The following is a 22,948-nucleotide window of genomic DNA, read 5'->3' as shown; positions in this document are numbered from 1 at the left end:
CTGAGGAGGTGGGTGAAGGACCGGCCTTGGGAGGCAGAAGCCTGGGCAGTCCCAAAGGGCCCTACACTTGGTTTAATGTTATCACTGTCTTGAAATTCTTCATAATTCTAGATCAAGGGGCCCCCATCTTTATTCTATACTGGGCCCCAGAAATGATGTAGCCCATCCCAGTGGGTGAAAGAGGAGAGGCCCGGATGGGCCGTGGGTGTCCAGTTTTATAGGCCTGTGCAGCCTCTACAGCGGGCTGGCCTCCACTGGGCCTCAGTTTCTCCAACTGTGAACCAAAGGAGGGCATGCTAGGAAGAGGAGGAGCAGTCAGTGCAGGTGCAGACAGGCTTCACCTTTGCACAGGTATGTACCGTACGAAGCTCTCACTTCAGATTTACAACTGCTGTGTGCTTCACTACCCCATTTCACAGTTAAGAACACTGAGGCTGGGAGGGGAGAAGCCTTAACGATGTCAAACAGCTGGAGGTTCTATGTCTTGGGGTCTGGTACAATGGCTAACAAAGTGGCAGCGGAAGTCAGGTTAAGGGCAGACACTGAGCCCACCAGGAGGCCCACTGCCCCTCACTGTTGGCACCTTTCTTCTGGGGGGCTCAGACCTGCCTCTGATGAGAGCTGCCCCTGGCACTTTGGCTAGGTCAGCACAGCAGGACTTGTAAAGACTTTCCCACCCCCGCCTTCCACCTCTGAATGCCACAGGGTGACAGAATACTTCCCCCACACCTAGTGTACCGTTTCTGCCTGGACAGGCTTGGCCAGAGTCATGCCCAGTGGCTCCTCGTGGTTCTGGGTCCTCAGGATGCCCTGGTGCCCTGGTACCACGCCGAGGGGTGAGGAGCCGGCCTTTCCTCACACAGGACGGGCTAGTCCTGCATGGCTCATGGCACACCTGCCAAAGGCCCAAGTCACTGCTAACGTTCAGAGAGACCCCAGGAACCCTCATGCCCCGTGGTGTGTGCGTGTGAGCGCACACACACACAGGCATGCAGGAGATGGAAACAGACACTGAGGCCACCAGCCCAAGACCCCATCTGCTCCACTCTGCCCAATCCCAGCAGGGAAAAGAGGATGAATGTTCAACAGGGGTGAAGTGCTGTCCCGCTCCCAGCAAAGCCTCCTCCAACAGCTCCTTTACAGGTAAACCCACCGTGGTGGCTGCGCCTTCGCCGATGGACACGATGGTTTCATCCTGGGCAAGCAGCTGCTCGGCCAGGATTTTGCTTCTCCCTTTACCTTCTCATAGCCTGGCAAGGCAGTTTCCCATGCTCCATCCTTGGGTGGGATGTTTAATTTATTCACATTTAGATGCAGATGGAAGCAGGCCTGAGTGCATTGCTGCCTCTCATCATTCAACCCTTCACAAGAGCACATGTGGGCACACGCTCACACACGTGCTCTTACACACACTCTGTCACATGTGCACCTGTTCTCGTGCCCACACAGGACACTTTGAGTACCCTCCTACAAGTGAGCAGGAAGCAGAGCTTCGTCGGGGGAGGACGCTGCAGGTAGACAAGGGCTTTGCTTCTTCGCTGGTTAACACCTTGCTTTCTCTAGCTCCTGCTGCCTGGGCAGGAGTGTGGGGACATTTTGTGTGCTCTGCCCTGGCCACATGCCTAAAACACGCAGCCCATATCAGAGCCCAGTGATCACTTTCCAGAAGCCTCCCAGACACAGACCCCTCTGTATGCCCATCCACAGCCTGGGTTCCCCTGTGCCCTGGAGGGTCACCTCCTGGTGGCCTCTGGACTGTGGGCCAGCCCTAGCCCAGATAACCCAGCTGACTTCTCCATGCACAGTGGGCTGCAACCCAGGTCCTCCAGTGGGCTCTGACCCCAGCCTGGGGAGGGGGCTCCCTCCCTCAGCCCTCAGAGCTCTCATCACAGCTTAGTAACTCTTATGTTAACTTCTCCTGCTGTGTGGGACCTGTCTCCTGATTGCACTCAGACTGATACATATACCTCTCTCTCACACACACATACACGATTACACACTCATACACATATTCTCTCACACTGTTACATACTCACTGTCAGTCCCGTCCCCCCCTACCCGACCCCTGTTCTCCTGCTCACTTACTGCAGATGCTCTGAGCCTGGTCCTGGCCCTGGTCCTCAGCTCACCTGAGTTCCTTCAACCTCCTTGCTGCCCTCGGTGGTGGATGTGAGCCATCTGACCACGCCAGTCCAGATGGGGCAGGTACTGCCTGGGTGGGTTCCTTGGTCTCTCACCTCACCACTGGGTCTGTCCTCACAGTGACTCACTGTGGTCACTCTGCCACGGAAATGCAGAGCCCCAAACAACTAAAAATGTCCTAGGCCTGCAACATGAGACCCGGAATTTGGGGCTTGTAAGAAAGAAAACAAGTTGTAAAGTGGTATGATCCAAGAACAGCGTGGGGTTAGCAGGAGCACCCACGTCTATGTGCAGGGCAGGCCCTTCCTGCAGAATCAACTCACCGGGCAGCCCCGGCTCCCACCCTTGACAAGTGCCAGACCATGCAGATGACAGTTTTATTATGGCCCAGCAGAATCTCCTTAACAGACGATTTCCTAATGCCATCATCTTCACTGGGAATGGAAAACAGACCCCACGACTCCTCCGGAGGGTGGCCCCCTCCCCTTGCAGGCCAGCTGTCCCTGTGGGGGGTCCCTCCAGCCCCAATCTGGGGCTCAGGCCTCAGCACTTGGCACCATCACCCTCTCAGGATGTGGCCTGTCCACCCCATGGAGCCTCCTCCCATATCCATTCACGTTTTCTCTTTATTCTAGTTGAATATTTGATAGATAGAAGGAAGACATTTTGCAGAACATTTATGTTGAAAGTAAACACTACAGCAACCACCCATGAACCCTTGGCCAACCTAACAGGACACAGCCACGCTGGCACCCTCCCGTGTCCCCACCTTCCACTCTACCTCCCTCACAGCAAACGTGAACCTGGGTCTTGCGTTTCTTTTCTTTTTTTCTTTAAATGCTTTTATCTCATTCTTGGAAGGTACTTTTGCTGGGTAGAGAATTCTGCAGGAGAGTTATTTCCTCTCAGTCCTTCAAAGACACAATTCTGCTGTCCTTTTGCTTCTGTTACTGGAGCCGAGAACTCTGTTCATTCTAATTGTCATGCCTTGGATTTCCCTTCTCTATGGCTGCTTTTAGGACCTCCTGGCTGGTGCTCTCCAGTTTCATGTCGATTAGCCAGCTTGCTCACCTCCTGTGCTGGTTTCCTCCCCATCAGCCTATCCTCTAGGTAGGAGGAGCTCCCTGTCCTCACTCCATATTCCCCCCTACCAAATGGCAGCCAGCCCCATGGATTTAATTACCACCTCTGTGTTGCTGACCACAACATTCACCAGTCCTGACCTCGTCCTGAATGCCAGATGCCTATCTCCACCGCCTTGCTCCATCCATCCCATCTCAGTTTAACTTAGAGGACAGCCCAGCCTCCCCACCCCGGCCTGCTCCTCCCATTCTTCCCACCCCAGTCAAGGCCACCCACCTCACTGCTCAGGCCATACACTGCAGACTTACCCTGAGCCCTCCTGTCTTCTACCCCTCACACCAACCCACAGACTGCCCTCTGCTGCCCCCAGCCCTAGCTGCCATGCTCCCTTACCTCCCTCACCTGGAGGACACCATGCTGCTGAACCAATCTCCCTGGGCCCATTCTCGACCCCATAGGCCACCTGCCTCAGAGCAGCCAAGGTCAGTCACATCATGTCACCCTCTGCCTGAAGCCCTCCATTAATTGTCCACTGCTTGCAGAATAAAACACTGTTCCTCACCAGGGGTCAGGCCCCATCTGCCCCCCCAACTCACCTCCTCCCCACTCTTCTGGGCACCACCTTCCAGCAACCATCGGCCAACTCCCTATATATGAGCTGAAAGAAGGAACTAATGAGTGAGCCAATGAATGAATCAATGAAGGAACAAACTAATAAATAAACGGTTTCCTGAAAAGGGGTGTGAAATGGCTGGGCACATTGGGAAAATGGTCAGAATCTGGGATAGGAGATGAGCAGCAGGACAGGATAGGGGTGGGGTGAGGAGGGGGGTGAGATCAGACTCAGCTAAGATATTCTGGCTGATCTGCCGGGCGTGGAGACCACGGGTGGATGGTCAGGAGCAGGATGACAAGACTTGTGTGGGGCACGCAGTGCCCTCTAGTGCACTGGCCTTGGTGAGGCTGGCGGCTGGTGCTGAGCACACAGCTGTCAGGCTGAGAACAAAACCACTGACCCCAGCTCAGGAAGTGATTACTGGTGGCTGAGAAACACCGCCCACTGGTACATGTTAGCCAACATGTGTGCTCGCACACACACATGCATGCACATACGCGTGCATGCACAGGCAGGGCCACCCTGCAGTATGCTTCACACACCCTGCAATTGGTATGCTGCCCCAGCTGGAAGCTGCTTCTGCAAGGGCTTATAATGTAATTTTGCTTTTAGGAAAAGAGCACAGATCAGAGGAGGCCCTATTGTAAACAACAAATTTGGGGAGGTGTAAAAGGGGATCGGAGTTCCAAGTTTTTTATTAACTGTGGTAAAATATACATTACATTGGGGCTGGCCCCGTGGCCGAGTGGTTAAGTTCACGCGCTCCGCTGCAGGCGGCCCAGTGTTTCGTTAGTTCGAATCCTGGGCGCGGACATGGCACTGCTCATCAGACCACGCTGAGGCAGCGTCCCACATGCCACAACTAGAAGAACCCACAACGAAGAATACACAACTATGTACCGGGTGGCTTTGGGGAGAAAAAGGAAAAAATAAAAATCTTTAAAAAAAAAAAATCTTTCTTAAAAAAAAAAATATACATTACATTGACCATCTTATTTAAGTGTACAGTTGAGCAGCATCAAATATATTCATATTGTTTTGCAATGATCACCATCATTCATCTCCAAAATTCTCTTCACCTTGCAAAACTGAACTATACACCACTCCCCATTGCTTCCTCCAGCCCCTGGGAACCACCATTCTGCTTTCTGTCTCTATGATTCTGACCACTCTAGGGACCTCATATGAGGAGTCATACAGTATTTGTTTTTTTTGTCACTGGCTTAATTTCACTTACCATAATGTCCTCAAGAGTCAGCCATATTGTAGCATGTGTCACAATTTCCTTCCTTATTAAGGCTGAATAATAGTCCATTGTGTGGATATACCACCTTTTATTTATCCATTCATACCTCAATAGACACTTGGGTTGCTTCCACCTTCTGGGTATTGTGAACAGTGCTGCTATCAATGTGGGTGTACAAATATCTCTTTGAGACTGATTTCAATTCTTTTGAACATATACCCAGAAGTGAAATTGCTGGATCATATGGGAGCTCTATTTTTAACTTTTTGAGGAACTTCCACACTGTTTTCCATTGTGGCTGCCCCATTTTACATTCCACCAACAGTGCACCAGGGTTCCAATTTCTCTACATCCTTGTCAACACTTGTGATTTTCTGGGTTTTTTTTTGATAGTAGCCATCCTAATGGGTATGAAGTGATATCTCATTGTGGTTTTGATTTTCATTTCCCTAATCATGAGTGACGCTGAACATCTTTTCATGTGCTTATTGGCTAGTTGTGTATCTTCTTTGAAGAAATGTCTGTTCAAGTCCTTTGCCCACTTTTGAACTGGGTTTTTTGTTGTTGCTGCTGAATTGTAGGAATTCTTTATATATTCTGGATATTAGCCATTTATCAGATATGTGATTTGAAAATATTTTCTCCCATTTCATAGGTTTCCTTTTCACTGTTGATTGTGTCCAATAATGCACAGAAGTTTTTAATTTCGATATAGTCCAGTTTATCTATTTTTCCTTTTGCTACTTATGCTTTTGTTTTCATTTTTTATTTGTTAAAAATGTGCCCACAGCTCTATCTTTAGCCAGAACAGGGCCAAACAGAACCACACGTTCTTGGCCTCATCTGGCCTCCCACCAGTGCTGTCCTGGCTGCCTGCCATGGGCCATGTAAATACCTGGGTACTGATGGTTTCTGCTATGGTTCCAGCCTCGACTGCCAGTTACTCACAGGACCACAGTGCCCAGGCACAGGAGAGACCTGAATGGCTGGGGAGCTCGCCATTGCATGGGTGACAGCACACAGGTGCCAGGGTCTCAGGGGGCCTCTGTTCCCCACAGGCACCAACACTGCAGATTCTGGCTCTGGGCCTTGTGCTCACTCACCCAGCCTTGCCCAGGACTCCTGGGTGCATGGGCCTCCCAGGTTGTCTCTCTCAGGTGAGCCCCTGCTCAGCTCAGCCTTTACCCCCAGGCCCTATCCCCAACCTCACTGACCTTTGCTCTCTTAACTCTCAGAGCACTAATCTGACACTAACAGAAGCAGAGGCTGATGCTCTGACGTCAGGCCCTGTTCTCACCACGGCAACCCGTCCACCTCATTGCGCCTGCACCATCACATTCTCCTGGGGGCTACTCCCATTAACCTAATTTTGTGGATGAGGAAGCTGAGATGAGAGGGCTCAGGGACCTGGCCAGCCCTGCTGAGGAGGCAGGAGAGGTAGGGCAGGCTTCTGCTCCGGTGCAAGCCCTGGTTGGAGGGGTTGCTTCCTCAGCCACGCTGCCCGTGAGCACAGAGGAAGGCCCAGCAGGCCGACCACTGTGACTCTGAATAGCTGGGGCTGAGCAGGCGCTCGACACCTCCCCATGTGGGAGGTACGTCCACACAACTGTTACAACCCTGGCACATGGCAGGAGCACCTCAGCCCAGGGCCTCCCAGCCTCACCTCTCAACAACACCCTCCTAGGACCCTGGGGAGCATCCTACAGAAAGAAGGGGTGCCCATTCCCCTGCTGCTCACCTGCCTCTGGAAAAGCGACAGTGAATGCGTCCTCAGTGCTCTGGCAGACCCCAAGCCAGGCAGGAAAGACAAACAGACACACAGGCTGACTGCCTCCTGGCCACTCCCGGTCCTAGGCTCACAGGTCAGCTGGTCCCTTCCCTGCAAGTAATCCCAGCTTTTAGATCTTGTGGTTGGTGACACTGAGATGCCCCCCGCCCCAGCAGGAATATCAGGAAAGCAGACTGGGGGAGGGGGCATGTGCACCCTCCCTGGTGTCATCCCTGACCAAGGGATGCAGTGGCAGTGCAGGCTGAGCCTGGTCAGCACCAGGTCAGCAGGGTGGACCTGTGTTGTCACACACTTTCCTGCTGAGCAGATGTGGGCTGCCCTATCTGAAAGGACCCCAATCCTGGGTGGAGAAGTGTCCCTGGAGGAGGCTGGGGTCAGAGGTCGGGGGCTGAGGATGGTGGAGGAGGAGACAAACCCTGAGGGGAACGAGTATCCCAGGCCTCCGGATGCCCTGCAAGGGCACGGGGACACTTTCCCAATGCATCCTCCCCTTGGAGCAGGTGGCTCCAAGACGGCTGGGGCTGGGGGCTGGGCACAGCACTGTGGGCACTAAGGACGGCCTGAGGGAGGGAGGCCAGCTCCAGGAGTCCTGTGGGGACTTGGGTCTCAGGAGCCATGCCCACCTGTGTGTGTGGCGTGCACAGGGAGAGTGTGGTATGTGGGGGAAGTGAGTGTGGGTCTGTGGGGCCGGGGGCACATCTGTTACGTGTGGTGTGGTGTGTGGGGTGGTGCCTTGTTGGTTCAGTACAGCCCTGCTGTGTTTATCGGCTGCTCAGGCAGAGTTTAAAAATAATCCTATCCCTCGGGGACTCGGGCAAAACTAAACTGCCCCTTCTGAAAAAATACCTGAACTGAGCGACAGAAGGAGGGCTGGGGTGAGCTGGGAGGGCCCAGGCCTGGATCCTACAGACGGGCAATCAGAGGCCAGAGGGGGAAGGGATGGTCCTAGAGGCCAGCTACAGTGTCCTGGCAGGACACAGGGATGAGAGGAGGGTGGTCTGAGGGGCTCTGGCAGGGTGGGGCGGGCTTGGCCTTGAAGGCAGAGGAGAGGGAAAGCAGCAACACTGGCTGGTGACAGGAAGTCCAGCTCTGCAAGGCCAAGAGGTCATGAACTTGGAAAACCTGGTAGAAGAGAGGTGGACTTGATCTTCTGTGGACTTGATCTGGGGGCAATGGAGAACACAGTGTTTGGGTAGTGGGGTGGAGGGCACCAGTCTGGGTAAGTGACATAAGTTCTGTGCCTCAGTTTTCTCCTTTGTACCCAAGGATATTAAGACGTCCCACCTCACAGGGTCAGTGGGAGGCTAAAATGACTCAGTGCACATAATGCACTCAGAACAGTGTGCACCCAGTAAAGCTCAGTGAAGGTGGCTACACCACCACAACCATCACCACCATCACCACTACCATAATCACTATCTTCAGGACAACTGTCATCACCATCGTTCCCCAATCCCCGTCACCACCCCTGTCACCACCCCCATCACCAGCACCACCTATACCATCACCACCACAACCATCATCACCACCATCATCACTTTCACCCCACCACCCCCTTCACCACCACCTCCACCACCACCACTTTCACTATCACCATCATCACCACCATCACCACCTTCACCACCATCACTGCCATTACCACTGTCACTTTGCCAGCCATCCTGAGGCTTGCAAACGAAAGCAGTTTTGCCAGGTTTGGCCCACACAAGCCACGGGAGGAAAGCTGTGCTGTAAAGGCCTACAGGGCCAGCATTGGGCCTGTCTTGCTCACTGTTGTATCCCTAGAACCTTGCCTGACGTCTGGCACAGAGCAGGTGTGAAGGGAAGGCCTGGGGCAGGCTCTAGGAATTTGATGCTCCACAGGTGCCTCAGTGTCAGAACCAGCTGCCTCTGCTCATGGGTCCCCGGCTCAGCTCAGCTGTGCTTACTCATAAGCCAATCCCTCCTTTGGGGAAATCTGACAGCTTGTCCCGGTCCTGATGCCCTAAATTTAAGCCTCTGTCTGCAAACCCTTCAAGAAAACTCTGACCTCTGCAAGTGTGCCCAACAGAAGGACAGCTTAGTGCATACACTGTGCACTCAACAAATGCCAGGGCCAGCTACTTCAATGAGGACACTATCACCATCACAGCAGGGCAGACTCAGTTCTAGTCTTAAATTCCTCCTTCCCCAAATGCTGCCAGCAGCCCTTAGTGGGCAGCCTGTGCCACTGTGGCCACAAGACTGAGTAGCTTTTCTGATCTGGGCTGGGCATACAGCAAGGACAAGCTGGATGGGCCTAGCACACTGGAAGGAGCGAGTGGCCATCCTGGCACACACTGGGTGCCTGGGCTTCCCAGGATGAGCTCTGGGGCTCTCCATGCTCCCGAGGGTTCTGTCTGGGACAGAGCCCAGGGCTCCTGCCCACCCATCTGGTCGGGGGCTTCACACACAGTACAGCTCTCAAGGCCCTTCCCATCGTCATCCCTCCAGCCCGAACCCACTGTGTGGTCCTTTGTGGGGGAGGGCACGGGACCCAATGTGGGGTACAGTGTCTCCCCAGACACCCGTCTTCTTGGGCCCTGGCCAGGCAGGGTGGCTGGTGGCCAGGAAGAGCAACTGGATGGGGGAGAGACCTGGGGGTCAGCCCTCACCCAGAGGTACCACTGACACACACACACACGCACAAACAGGCACACTCCTCTACCTTCCTTTGTGAAAAGCTCTTCTATACACACCTCGCCTGAGCTCTCTCTGAAGGCCAGAGACATCACTCTCCCCATTCAATGCTGGGAAAGTGAAGCCCAGAATTCACCTCTCGCACTCACTGTGGAACTGCAACCAGAGCCCTGACACCCCTGTGTCATCCACGTGGCCCTCTGCTGAGGGTGAGGAAGGGGTGGGGGCACGGCTGAGGTTTGGGGGAGTGAGGTCAGCAAGTGACATCTGCAGCCCAGAAGCATGGGAGCCAGCAGCCCACACTCATCCTCTGCCCACAGGCCCCAGCCTCCTGCTCCAGGGGGCCTGGGTCCCAGGCTGCATCCAACATGCACCCGCGGCCACCACCCACACTTCCACACCCACCCCGACCAGCTGCAGTGGCCTTGCTGAGATGACGGACACTCCTGCCCAAATGTGATTTCCCAGCTGCTGCCCAGTTAATCACCAGCCTCGCTGGCAGTTCCTTCCGGCTTCTATGCAAAGGAAACTGCCAATTAGGTTACAATTAATTTCTTACCCGGGGCAAGGCTTGGCTGGAAAAAGACTGGCCACCCAAGTGGCCTGCTGATGACCGTGTACGGGTCACCAGGCCCCCTTGGCTCCAGGGCTCTTGTGTCCCTCAGCCCAGTTGACTGCAGTTGCGGGTGTGCCGGCTCCGGCCTGGGGGTGACGGGCCAGGAGATCATCGGTTTTGACCCTGGTGCCTCTGCCTGGGCAACTGTCCCTCACGTACCCAGCAGAGCACCATGACTCAGACTTAAACACATCTGTCACCCACCCATCTTGAGCTCCTGGAACAGAGATGGTCCTGATCCTTTCTGACCCCCCAGCACCCTTCTGGCCCACGTTCAACATTAACTGGGCGCCTTCTACTGTGCATTCTTCATGAGGGGCTCTGTTCTAAGTGCTTCACACACATCACCCATTTAATCAACACAACTGCCAGAGGGAGGGGTAATTATGATTCCTGCCTTACAGGGGGGCAAACCGAGGCAGAGAGAAGCTAAGTACTTTGCCCAAGGCCACACAGACAGTGAGCCAGAATGAGGGTCACTCTTGGCCAGTGTGTGTGGCCACTGGGTTCCTCTGCTCAGCAACGGCTGTGCACACATGTCGAGAAGCCAGGGCACTGTGACCCAGGACCCCTAGCCACCTACCCATCTGCTTGCAGACCAGGCCGAAAATGCTGCCATAAATAACCATCCAGGGCCTCCCTGAGCTTCCTCTAAAAGGTAGGTGCCCCTAAAAGTTTCCTTGCATAAATTCGCTCTTTAACATTTCAGAGAAATGGAGTGAAGGCCAGGGAGGCATAACTGAGTGGGAGTTTGCTGAGGCAGCTCCCGCCTAACGGGGACAGACAAAGTAATGGCTGCCCTGGGTGGAGGGAGCGACTGCCAGGTGCCCACCCATGCTTGGGGCCTGACACACCCATCCTCTCTGGACACAGAAGTGAGCCTTGAGGGGTCCTTCCCTTCCCCCTGTTGGGTCCTAGTACCACCAAACACTTGAGGAGGTGGGTCCGGCAAAGTCTGGACAGAGCAGCACTTTTGCACATAGATGGTGACCCATGACTTGTACCTCCTGGGAGGGGGTCAGGGCAGTGCCAGAAGAGCGGCACCCACATGGGACCACCCACATGGGGTGACCAGGACAAAGGTGTCTCCACAAGCCCACGGCAGCCTGTCAGTCAGAGCTGGGCCTTGCTGGGCCCTGAAGCAGCCTGAGGGGGTCTGGAGGGCCAGCCTGTGGTCTGGCTGCACCTCCTTGTCAAGTTTGAAAGGAAGAGAGGGGGCCAAGTCGGCCCTATTAAAGGGAGCCCCTTTGTCTCAGGTGCTCAAGGACTCCAGTTGAGCCGGTCTGCCCTCCTGTCCCCAGTGTGCACTCCCTCCTGCGTGGGGCACGCTCAGGATGTCACAGTGCTCCTGTTGGGAGCCCCCTGTGACCTCTCCCTGCAGCCTCGGGCCTGCTGTCCTCTCCTCTCCCCACTCCCACTGCCAGTGCGGGAGGTGCAGCCAGGGTGGACTGTGGGCAGGCCACTACGGTCTCCGAGCAGAAGCCGGGCTCTTCCCAGGGCTGTGGGGGCTCCAAAGAAGGCCTGAGGCTCCGCCCTGCTGGGAAGGTGGAGGGAGGAGAGCTGGGGAAGCCTCCGAGAGAGAAGGTTCTCGCAGAGCATGGATGTGGGGCCAGACAAGTCAGCAAGTCCTGAAGGCCCACCGCAGCCCAGACAGAGGGTGTGGGGACACGTGCCACCTGCATCTGGATGCTGTTATCAAGCCCCCTGGAAGCACTGGACCTTAGAGACCTCAACTTCAAGAGTAAAAACAAACCCAACTCCAGGGCTAGAGTGGACCTGTGGAGAAGGGGTCATGGCAACCAAGTCTTCAGTTGATGCCTCCGCAACATGTGACAACTCATGACTCCCACTGGGCCTCAGTTTCCCCATCTGTAAAATGAGAGAGTTGCACCTGATGCTGAGGCTTCTTTCAGATTAAGTTCTGATTCCCTTATGAGTCAGTGTGACATCTGTGCAAGAGCATTCACGGAATGACCTTCCTGACGAGGGGCCAAGGGGCAGGACAGTGGGCATGATGGGAATTGGGGTGAGTTTTGGCCTGGGTGGCCCCTGGGGCATAAGGAACATTGGGCCAGAAGAGGATTAGGACCACAGATGTCCTCCTTGGCCACTGATGATAAGGTAAGAAGACAGGCGCCTAGATCCAAAGGAGAGATTTCAGCACAACACGAGGAAGCAGAAAGACAAGGGCAGAGTCGGGCCCAAGTCCAGGCCCCTCCACAGCCTCGCTGTGAGACGGGTTCAGCACTCGGCCTCTCTCTTCTGTTCCCAGCTGTGAATATGGACAGGGACTCCTCCCTGGAAGCTCTGCTGGGACAGCCCAGGCACAGAGCACCTGCTGACGGAAGCTGGTTCTCCTTTCTCCGGCCCCCAACTCTGGAATCAGATCTACCTGGGCCCACAAAGCCTTCCCACTACCCCTCAGTCAAGGCCTTCCCGCCCCATGTAGGCCCAGGCACCTGTGCAGCTTCTGGGTGCAGGGAGGGGTGGGCCCTGCCTCTGCACATACCACTGTCCCAGGAAAACGGCTTCACGGGACTGGCAGCATGACATCACACAGCTGCAATTATGGTAATCAACTTACACTGGATCTGCCTGGTTATTTTTAGAGTCTGGATTGAGGTTTAGCAAGACAGGGCAGCCCTGGGTTCCCCTGCTGCTGAGTCCTGCCTTGTCAGGTGGGCTAGGTGGGCGGCTGGATCCTGGCACCCCTCCCTCCTCTAGCCTTCATAGGGTGCCCTGGACAACAGCGTCTCACACACACTGCTCTGGGACATTGAAGCTCAACGTGGCTTTAGGGTCCAAGTCTTTGAGAATGTCCGCAGGGTCCCAGTGAGGTCATGGTGACTCAGCCTCCACAGGAAGACATCGGATGAACCCATGGTCTCCTCAAGAGGGATCTGGGGCTTAGACACTGACAGACATGCTGCTGGATGAAACCGCTTCTCAGTAATACTTGGAGGAGATTTGATAAAGCGAAGTAAACCCAACAAAGAAAGACACCCAAATTAAACATGGGCAAAGGACCTGAATAGACACTTCTCGAAAGAAGATACTAATGGCCAACAAGCATACGAAAAGATGTTCAACATCACTAATCACTAGGAAAATGCAAATCAAAACCACAATGAGATATCACTTTGTTCCCACTAGGATGGCTATAATTTTTGTAAAGACTCAGAAAATAACAAAGGTTGGTGAGGATGTGGTAAAATTGTAAACCTCACACACTGTGATGGGAATATAAAATGGTTCAGCTGCTATGGAAAACAATTTGCCAATTCCTCAAAAAATAAAACATAGAATTACCATATGGCCCAGTAATTCCACTCCTAGCAACATACCTAAGAGAACTGAAAACAACGACTCCCACAGGTATTTGCACATGAATGTTCATGGCAACATTATTCACAATAGCTGAAAGGTGGAAACAACCCAAATGTCTATCAACAGATGAATGGACAAATAAACATGGTCTATATGCACAACGGAATATTACTCATCCTTAAAAAGAAACGAAGTACTGACATATGCTACAATGTAATGCACCTGGAAAACATTATGCTACGTAAAAGACGCCATACACAAGGTCCAAACTGGACAAATTCATAGAGACAGGATGCAGAGTGGTGGTTACCAGGCGGTTACCAGGCGCTGGGATAGGGGAGGAGGCAGCACTGCCTGATGGATATGGGGTTTCCTTTTGTGAACATGAAGATGTTTTGGAACCACACAGAGGTGACACCTATGCAACACTGTGAATGTACTACATGCCACTGAATTGTTCACATTGAAATGGTTGATTTCGTATTACATAAATTTCACCTCAATAAAAAAAAGTAAATTGTAATTATTTACCATGCCATCCTGCTGCACCCCCAGCTGCTAGCTCTGACACAGGGCCCTGCTGTGCCGCCCTGTAGGGGCAGGGCTGGAAGAGCCCGTGAGCAGGGGTGCAAGTCTGGAGAGGAGACTCCCAGAAGCGCGTGCAGGTGCCCCAGTGTGCACCCCCTCACTTGCCTCACTCTCCTCTGCACCCCAGGCCTCCTTTGCAGAAAGAGGGCCAGGTGACGGGATTCCAGCCCAAGGAAATGGGCATAGAGCCCTGGGCCCCTCCAGGCCTGGCTGCTCAGAGCTCCATGCACACAGCCAGGCATGGAGTGGCTGACAGGAAGCGCCATGAGCAGGAGACAAATGGACTGCCTTGGGTCACTGAGATGGTGGGGGTTTCTGTAACCAAGTACAGTCTCGCTTCCCCTTATAGATACAGGTGGGTAGGAGGCTGGGAAGCAAAGAAGATTCGAGTGGGTCCTCAATAAAGATTTTTCAAGGCTCTATGGAGTCATGTCTGTAGTCCTGCTGGACAAGTGGCCTGCAATGACCACCTACAGGCTACCCACTGACAAGGCTCAACCCCTCCTGATGGCAAAGCATGCCCCCACAGCGCTATGTGCATGTTGACGCTGCTTCCACAGCTGAGGAGAGGAAGGCGGCTGTGCAGGGACCTGGCCAGAGCTGCGCATGCCTGAGTGGTGGCTGGGATGGAGCCCTGCTCCCCAACTCCACCCTTTCTCCTCCCTAGAAAGGAGAGAACAGAAAGCAGTGGACACCTCACAGGCAATGATGGGTGAGGAGAAAGCCCATGCCCAACCAGGACCAGCCCCCTGGCTCCTCTCTTTCACTGTTTCTCTAAGTCTTGGCCTCTTTCACTGGCAAGACAAGTTGGAGGAAGAAACTCCATGAACTCTCTCCCTTCACTGAGATGCCCACCGTCACTCTGTGCACCCCCAGCTCACCCTCCACACTCACCCACTCTGAGTCCTGGCATATGGAGCACATCCTCCCAGCATTTTCTAGGCCATTCATTCAATTTTAGGAAATTACATTGTTTTCTTTCTCCCTTTCTGGAAGAGTGAGAATCACTAGAATTTTCTGGCAATCATACAGGCACATGGGGGGCACTGGAACCACTGTGACGACCCTGATCTTGCCAGGGGTTTTGTGACTTATTTTAGCAGCAGAACCCTTTCTCCAATCAGAGTGCAGGTCAGGGCTGGTGCTCTGGTGCGGGGCTGGAAGCCTCACCTCCCCTGCCTTCCCCTCCCATGCCATACTGACCCCTCAGGCACTTCTCTGGAGCCCAGGGCCCTGCAGAACCCAGACATCAGCACCCATGTCTCAGAAGAGCGGAGGCTCAAAACTGTGATGAGGTGCAGCTGCCGGCACCTGAATCTGGGAGGGCGGCTGGGTCCCCCAGGACCTAGGCCGGCAGAGGCACAGGCACCTCCCCTGAGCTGGTCCCAGAACTGGACCCTGCCCTGCAGAGCCCCAGCTCTGCCCCCACTGGGCATCGCTGATGTCACAGAGAGGCTGCACCTGCCGGCCCACCAGGTGGGCACACACCTGTCCAGGTGCACAGGTGACCTTTCTGTATAGTGCCCTGGCTGCTATACTTTGTGGAACCACCCACAAGGCTAAAGCAAACAGCGGTGTTTGCTCGGGGCTGGCCACCTGCTCTCCTTGAGGGCCCACGTGGTGCCTGAACTGCTGCCCTCAGGTCCTATTGACGTCATCTGCCCCACAACCACTTTCCAGGGGGCATCAGCTCCAATGGGGGAGAAGCTAAGGGAACAGTGCCAGCCTGCTGCCACCTCTTGCCCCACCCTTGCCTTGTCCAGGGTCTCTGAGGATAGCTCAGGGATCCACTGGCTTCATAGGCTCCAGCCTCGGAGGCAGAGAGGGTCCCAGAGGCTCCTGCAATTACCTAGCTGTGAGGCCAGAGCTCAATGGAAGCCCAGGCCTCATCTGGCCCTAGAGCTCAGGGAAGGCAGACGTTGGGAGGACCAGGGAGGGAGGGAGGACAGGAGGAGGGTCCAGTCCACCGGGGCTCCCAAGTGTCCTGGAGCCTTGGTCCCTGGAGGGCCCCATCCTCTAAGGTCCTCAGAGATGAGGTGGAGCCCTGCCTCAGGAGTCAAAGCCTCCCCTAAGTCCCCAAATACCACCAGCCCTGGGCTGCTACTCTGGGTGGGGGGAAGGGAAACCCAGGTGGGCTCTGGGAAAACTGACCCTTCTCACCCCTTCAAGGCTCCCCAGAAGCACTGTCCCCAGGCGCCCAGATGGACACTCTGGGTCTGACCTCTCTGAGTTATACTGACTGCCCAGCCTTCTAGGGGCCGAAGCACCCCAAGCCCATAGAGCATGGAAGAGGGCCCTTGTACACCCAGGGGAGGCAAATGAGAGGGTGGGAGAGAAGGGGAGAGAGACGGCCAGGGAGACAGAAGAGCCCCCACTGCCATCATCCCCCTTCAGCCTACACCCACAGACAAGAGGGCCATTTCCCTGCCTGGCGGCCCACTGCCCTCTCCCACCCTACCCTCAGCCTGCCTCCTGCCATGCACCTGTACCTGAAGTTACACATACACATTTGACATAAGTGATGGCTTAGCGCTTCCTTTACTGTCTGTCCCTCCCTGTAGAGTGACAGCTCTGAGGTCAAAGGGCCCTCTGTTGTCTCCCCAAGCGCATCCCTAGCCCTGGAGAATCTCCCCAGGCCGCAGGTGGTCCCTCCAGGAGTGTTTGTGGCTGAAAACTATTATGGTTACTGTTACTATTAAGTCACTCACTCAGAAAAACAATTGTAGAAATAAGGAGGGAGAGGAGGACTACGACATGAGGGGCCTGAGCTGAGTGGCCGCCAAGGTTAGGAGCCTGAGCACAACCCCCACACCAGGAAGTGTCCTTCCCCCGACACCCACGGGAAGGGGGAGGGGGTTCCACGGTGGAAATGTAGCTACTTCCACAGGATGGAAGGAAGAGCTTCTGTGGGGGTAGCACTTCTCCAACTTTGCCTTTTTTCCTGGGTGCCCAGTTTCTGGATCCCTGGGGAGGCAAGCCCTGTCCCGGGTAAGGAGACATAGTCGCACCCATGCTGCCTGAAGCCTCACTCCCACCCCCCCCAGCACAGTAGCTTCTGTCAGGTGCTGGGTCCCCAGGTAGAGGCTGGGTGCAAGGGCCACTCCAGAGCACACATGCCCCTCTCCTGGGGCCAGCTATGACAGGGCCATGCCTGGTGGTGTCCCCACACCCACAGGGCACCCAGATGTCAGCTAAAGCAGCAGTCTCACCCAGAGGAGCTCCTGTTTTAGGTGTCAGAGCACAGCGCCACACTTCACTCTCATACCTAGGCCAGGCTGTCCCCAGGGTCCCTGGAGCCCCAAGCAGGGGAGTCACCGATGGGTCAGTGGGCTCAGGGCCACCTCTCCCTCCCAGGACCCCTCCTCAGCCCCACTCCTGGTCCCCACCACTGCTGGCCCAAAGAAGTGGCTTGTTGAAAGCCAGAGAACCAGGGGTGGGGAGTCACCAAGTCCTCTCCATAGGCTACAGGAGCCACAGTTTCCTCACCTGTGAAACGAGAAAACAAGGCTAACCCCCCCCCCCCCCCCCCCCCCCCCCAGGGGTTCAGAAGGATACAGTGAGCTAGCAGATAAGCAGTGCTTAGCACAGGACCATAGGCTGTGAGCCCCCAGTTGATTGGCTGCTGCTGGCATCAGCCTTACCCAGTTAAGGAGGAGTCCTCTCTTAGGTCGCAGAAGGGCGGAAGGCCTCAGGGGAGGCCGCAGCTTCCAGGCCCTCCCTTCCCCTTGGCACCCCAGGCTCCATTTTAACAGATACCATAATTTTTAATTAGTTTTCTCCTCCCCCAGCTAAAAGGCCATTAGCTCCCCATTAGGTGAATGCATCCCATTTTCTTCACACCACCAAGGAAACAGTGATTTACTTAGCTGTCCCTAAAGCAATTCTGCAGAATAAAGGCAATTTAGCAACGGGCTCAATAAACTTCCCCATTTGCTCTCTGTTTGCAGGCCCCACCCCTAGGAGCCCACCAGCTGGCCCAGCCCCTCTTTCCTGGTTAGGATGCATCCCAGCATGGGATACAGGCAGCTCCCAGAGGCCAGAGGGGCTTAGTGGGCTGGAGTGGAGGAGAAAGAGGGCAGGGCCCAGGCCAGCCTGGGGCAGAAGGACATGTCTTCCACTCGCCCCTGGCCAAAGAGAGGGGAGGAGCCACAAGAGAAAGGAAGAAGTAGGTGGAGCAGCTTTCCTGGCCAAGGGCTGCTCTGGAACCTGCTGGTCCAGGCAGAAGTGGCCTGCCCAGGCCCCAGTGCAGAGGGGTGGGCCCGGCAGCCAGGAGAGGGGGCCTGTCAAGTCATGGCAAGTTTTCCCTTCTTCAGTACCTGGGAGTGAAAGGCTCAGGGGGTCCACAGGCAGAGAGGGCAGGTCCTTCCTTGTGGCCAGAGGTGCTGAGCAAAACGGGACCCAAGAAGTCAGGCTCGGAAGACAAGAGACGTGAGGCCTGCTGAGAGCTACAGGAGGCCAGCGAGATGGTGCTGGGTGAGGGGTTGGCTTGGGAAATGCAGGGGGAGCCCCAGAAGCTGGGATTCCAATTCCTCATGCAGGCAATAGGGATGGCTGTACTGTGCTGAGCAGCAAAGCTCTTCTACGAGCAATTTTTAGATGGAGGTTCCCTACCTCTGGTTCCAGGATATCCAGGGCAGATGGGTCTGCCATGAGTGTATGAGGTGGTGAGGGGCAGGTGCCCCTGTGTGCCTTAGCAGCAGGGAGAGAGGCTGAGTTCCCTGGGGGAGAGTGGAGTGTGAGGGGCCACGCTGTGGGAGTGTGTGTGTCCACAGGCCTCATGATCACATATCCTTGAGAAAGGGCAGGAGTGTATCTTGGTGATGACTGTGTGTGTGAGCAAGCACAGATGCAAGGGCATGTGTGTGTGAGAGCACAGATGTGAGGGTGTGTGTGCAAGTGTGCACGGATACCAGGGTGTGGGGAAGAACAAGTCCTGTCCTGCTCTGGGAGTCTGTGTTTCAACTGGCACCTTTTTCTGAAGGTGTGTGTGGTCACAAACAATGAGAGTGTTGCACATGTTGGTGGGGGGGGGGGGGGGTGGGGTCTGTTAATGTCCATGGCCTTGCTCTGGGCTTCCCTGGGCCCTCCAGCCCACCCCTGCCAGCCCTGAGGCAGCTGCTTCTCCCTCTGCGCTGTAGTCTAGGCCACTGCCTCTTCATCTGGGTCCCCTCCCTGACCCCGTCCTGCCATCTTCCCTGGCACAGAAGGGAGCTTGCTGTCTTTCCTCAGTGTCTGACCCAGGAAAGGAAAACCTTCATCCTCTGGAGAAGGAGCCCATCCCCCTGGCAACAGGCCCGACCACTGGAGCGCTGCGTCCACAAGAGGGCGCACCGCGGCCGAACTGGCCCAGTTTGGGTGGGTCGGGGGAGTAGCAGCCCAGCTCACTAGTGGCAGTCTGGAGCTGCTCACTGAGAGCACGGCTCGCTAGCTCCAGGGCTGCTGCTCCTGATAAAGGGCACCTGAAGGCCTCTCCAAAGACCCCAGCTGCTCTCCTTGGGTGCTGTGGGGCCACATCTCCACTCTCAGTGCCACCAATCACGATTTCTTTGTCATCCCAAGATAAGGGTGGGTGGGGCGGGTGCTCACTTTCCCTGGATTGGAGAGCCTGTCTTCCGCTGCCCAACACCTTGGGCCAGGGGGGTGGAAAAGCCACCTGCGTTCCTGCCAAGGGCTACCAGGCCAACCCTTGCAACCTGCCCCCCAGTCCAGCCCCCCACAGCCTCACTGGGCACCCTAGTTAAGTGCAAGGTGGTGGAAGGGCAAGGGAAATCCTCTGCAGGCTGCCCAGTGCCACAGGCTTCTGGCTCACACCTGACCACATGCCCACAACTACAAAGTTGCAACCAGGAGTTACAAGAGATCTTCAGAAGACAGTGTTTGTGTTTACTTCTGTCCTTTAGCCTCTTGCCTGTCTTCCCCCTGCAGCACTGTGACCCCAGAGTCCCAATACTGGAAACAGACTCCCTCCCTCCATTTTTCTCCAGGGCAAGGAAAGAGTTTCTCCCTTGCCCTCCCTATGACGGACTGGGGACCCCATTCTGGCTTCACTATCTGCCTTTTGAGTTGGGGATCCAGTCGAACGAAGCCTTGGGCAGGTCTGTGAACCCAGAGCCTGCACAGGACCTGGGGCTAGAGGCGGGGGACCCGGGCTCTTGGGTTCCCAAAGGCCACAGGGAGAGAAAGTCCTTTGTAAGCAAGTGGGGGAGGGTAGCCTGGGCGCCATCCCTCTCAGAGGGAAACCTGGTGCATACATAGTACTGCGGGAGGCGATCAAGTCAGGGTGGGTTTGACGGACCGCGACATGGCCAAAGGGGGTCAAAGATTCTACAGGCTTGGGGTTCATCTGTCAGGGTTTGGGGGTGAGGGCAGTGACCAGGTTTTGCGAGGCGACATCTAATGCTCCCAGCACCGACGCTGGCGGTACCCCACCTCGAGCTGGTCAAAAGCTCTTGATAGAAGTTGGCCCAGAGCCATCATACGGTCCCAAAGGCCGCACCTTCAGGTGCCCATCCCGGGCAGCGGCGCGCGACTCTAAGCTGTCGGGTGGGACTAGGACAAGGCGGGCCCTCAACCGGCTGCGCCGGGCCAGTCTGAGCGGCCCTCGAGGGCAGGCTCCCCAGAAACCACAGGCTTTTTAGGACTTTTAAAGACTAGGGCGGCAAAAATGTACAGGGAAAAGCAACCTTTTATAAAGAGCAGATGCCCTCCGCACTTGCGCCCGGCCAGGGTATCAGAGCTGGAGGACGAACGCACGGACGTGGAGCGCGAAAAGGAAACCAGGACGGGGCATGTTCTGCAGAAACAGAACTCCCCGCTCAAGTCGCAGGCTTTCTAGGGCTACCTCAGTCGTCCTCTACCTGCGCCGAAACGGCGGCAAGATCTGCCCAGTTCGCTCCAAGACGCGGCTGCTGCGTGAGGCGCGACCAGGCTGGGACGAGCAGCTGCGGCTCTGGCCCTCGGCACCGATCCCGGCCGCCCCAGCCCGGCCTGCATCGCGCTCCGGTCCGAGACCCGCCCAGCCCAGACCCGAGGCGCCCTGCCCGCCGCACCACCTCGCTCCCAGCAGAGCCCAGGCGGCCGCCAACTGCGCAGCCCGCTGCCCGCCGCAAACAGAAAGGCGTTTCCGAACGCGTTCACTCCGCTGCTCGGCTCCAACTTCGCCCCGGCTGTTGCGGGCACCGGCGGCCGGCAGGACTTACCTTCGCCGAGCAGCGGCAGCAGCAGCAGCAACCGCAGCCCCGCGGCGCCGGCCGTCGCCTTCGCCATCGCCCGTGCGCGCCGGGGCCGCGGCAAGAGGGACGGTGGCTTGGGCTGGCGGGTCTCGGCGGCTGGGTGCGGCGCTCAGCCTGGCCGCCCCATGCCCGCCCCGGACGCGGCGGACACTGCGGGCGCGGAGCGTCTGGGCGCGGACTCCGGGGCGCTCTCCTCTGCCGCGCGCCTGGCTCTGGTCGCGGGACTGAAGCGCGGCCGGCGCGGACTGCGCCGGAGGAGCGGGCAGGGGCGGGGCGGGGCGGTGAGGGGGACTGGGGGAGGGCCGCGGGGCGGGCCGGGCGGGGCCAGGGTGCGGGCGGGGTGCGGGGTAGAGGCGGGGCTCGGGGTACCGGTCTGGGCGGCGCCGGGTGCGGGTCCGGCGGGGCGCGAGTAGGAGACGCGTGCTGGACTCGGGGTGCGGGCGGGGCGGGGCGCGAGTGGGAGCCAGGTGCGGGACACGGGCTGCGGGCCTGCCACCCGCAGCCCCAAACCGTGCACCCCCGCACGCACAGCCACTCTTTCTCATCCTGTGCACCGGCTCGCGGTCCTTGCGCTTAGCCCTTCCCAGCCGCCCAGAGAAGGCAGGGAAACCACGCCGGGATGCGGAGTCTGGGCCGACTGGCTGGGGGTGAGCCCGAGCGGACATGGAGACTAGGCGGGTGCCCCGCCTCCAGGTTCTTGGCGCGGCGCGGAGCGCATCCTCCGCCATTTCTCAGTGAGGGGAGGCGCGGTGGGAGCGCGGCCTCTCGGGGGACCCGAGGCGGGGAAGCGCCCGGCAAGGGAAGGGAAGCCGGAGCACTTTCTGCGCACTCCTGGGCTGAGCCTGGCGCGTGGCTTATGATGTCGGTGGTCGCGCCGGGGAAGAGGGTAGGAGGGCTACTTTGTGATCCCTCTTTTTAGGACTGGTCCAACCAATGGGAGCAGGAAACTGGCGCCAGGCACGCTTTTCAAAGAGACCTGGCGCTCGTGGCCTAATGGGGTGCTTAAAGGGTGGGTACCCTTACCGCCCTTCCAAACAGAACGCTTAGGACGTGGGGCTGATTAGGTAGGAGGTAATAGCAGGGAGGATCTAGAGCCCAAAAGAATTTAATATTTGCCCAAGGCGATGATGCCCATAAACACATCCAATCCTAAGGAGAAGACTCTGGACCTCTAACTTGGACGGTCCTGGGGTTGGCTCGGAGGTGGCTTCTAGGCCTCTGTGGGAAAAGTCTGCTGTTCTCCTATCCTCTAGCTGCCTTTTGAGGGCTGGCCTCCACCCAGGTGCAGAGGAGTGGAAGCCCGTGCGGCCTTGGAGTGGGAGGGTCCAGTGTACCCGAGCCTGGGGTGTCCTCTTCCCGCTGTGCACAGAGCCCCGCCCTCTTGCCGGGCTGGGCTCAGGGCTGAATAACAGATTTGCACATCGCTCTGCAGATATGAAGTCAAAGTGAAGTCACCCTCGCCGGCAGGAGGAGGAGCTGCCAAGACAGAGGCTCGCTGGGGGCTCTGCCAGCTGAGATGTCCAGAGCCTGCCTGCTGGCCAGAGGCCAGGCGCAGTGCTGCCAGCTCAGGAGAGCCACCCTGTGGCCACCAGACCTTATGTTGCCTGCCACACCCCCCCAGGGCCTGGGGCCCACGGATTTATGGGGCTGG

The 22,948-nt window shown here is 56.6% G+C and overlaps 1 protein-coding gene across 2 annotated transcripts in view; it reads right to left on the bottom strand.

The window, feature by feature from the left end:
- RET (ret proto-oncogene) overlaps positions 1-21,531 on the bottom strand; it is a 54,512-nt gene extending 32,981 nt beyond the window's left edge. For both annotated transcript variants that reach the window (XM_046654927.1, XM_046654928.1), the window contains exon 1: positions 21,265-21,531. In XM_046654927.1, coding sequence (XP_046510883.1) covers positions 21,265-21,331 — 67 coding nt within the window. In that variant the 5' untranslated portion in view covers positions 21,332-21,531. The remainder of the gene's footprint in view (positions 1-21,264) is intronic.
- Between the last annotated feature and the right edge of the window lie 1,417 nt (positions 21,532-22,948).

Source organism: Equus quagga, chromosome 2 (assembly GCF_021613505.1).
Source record: "Equus quagga isolate Etosha38 chromosome 2, UCLA_HA_Equagga_1.0, whole genome shotgun sequence".
Lineage (NCBI taxonomy): Eukaryota > Metazoa > Chordata > Mammalia > Perissodactyla > Equidae > Equus > Equus quagga.
Note: the sequence above shows the minus strand (reverse complement) of the source record. Positions and strands in the feature narration are given on the sequence as shown.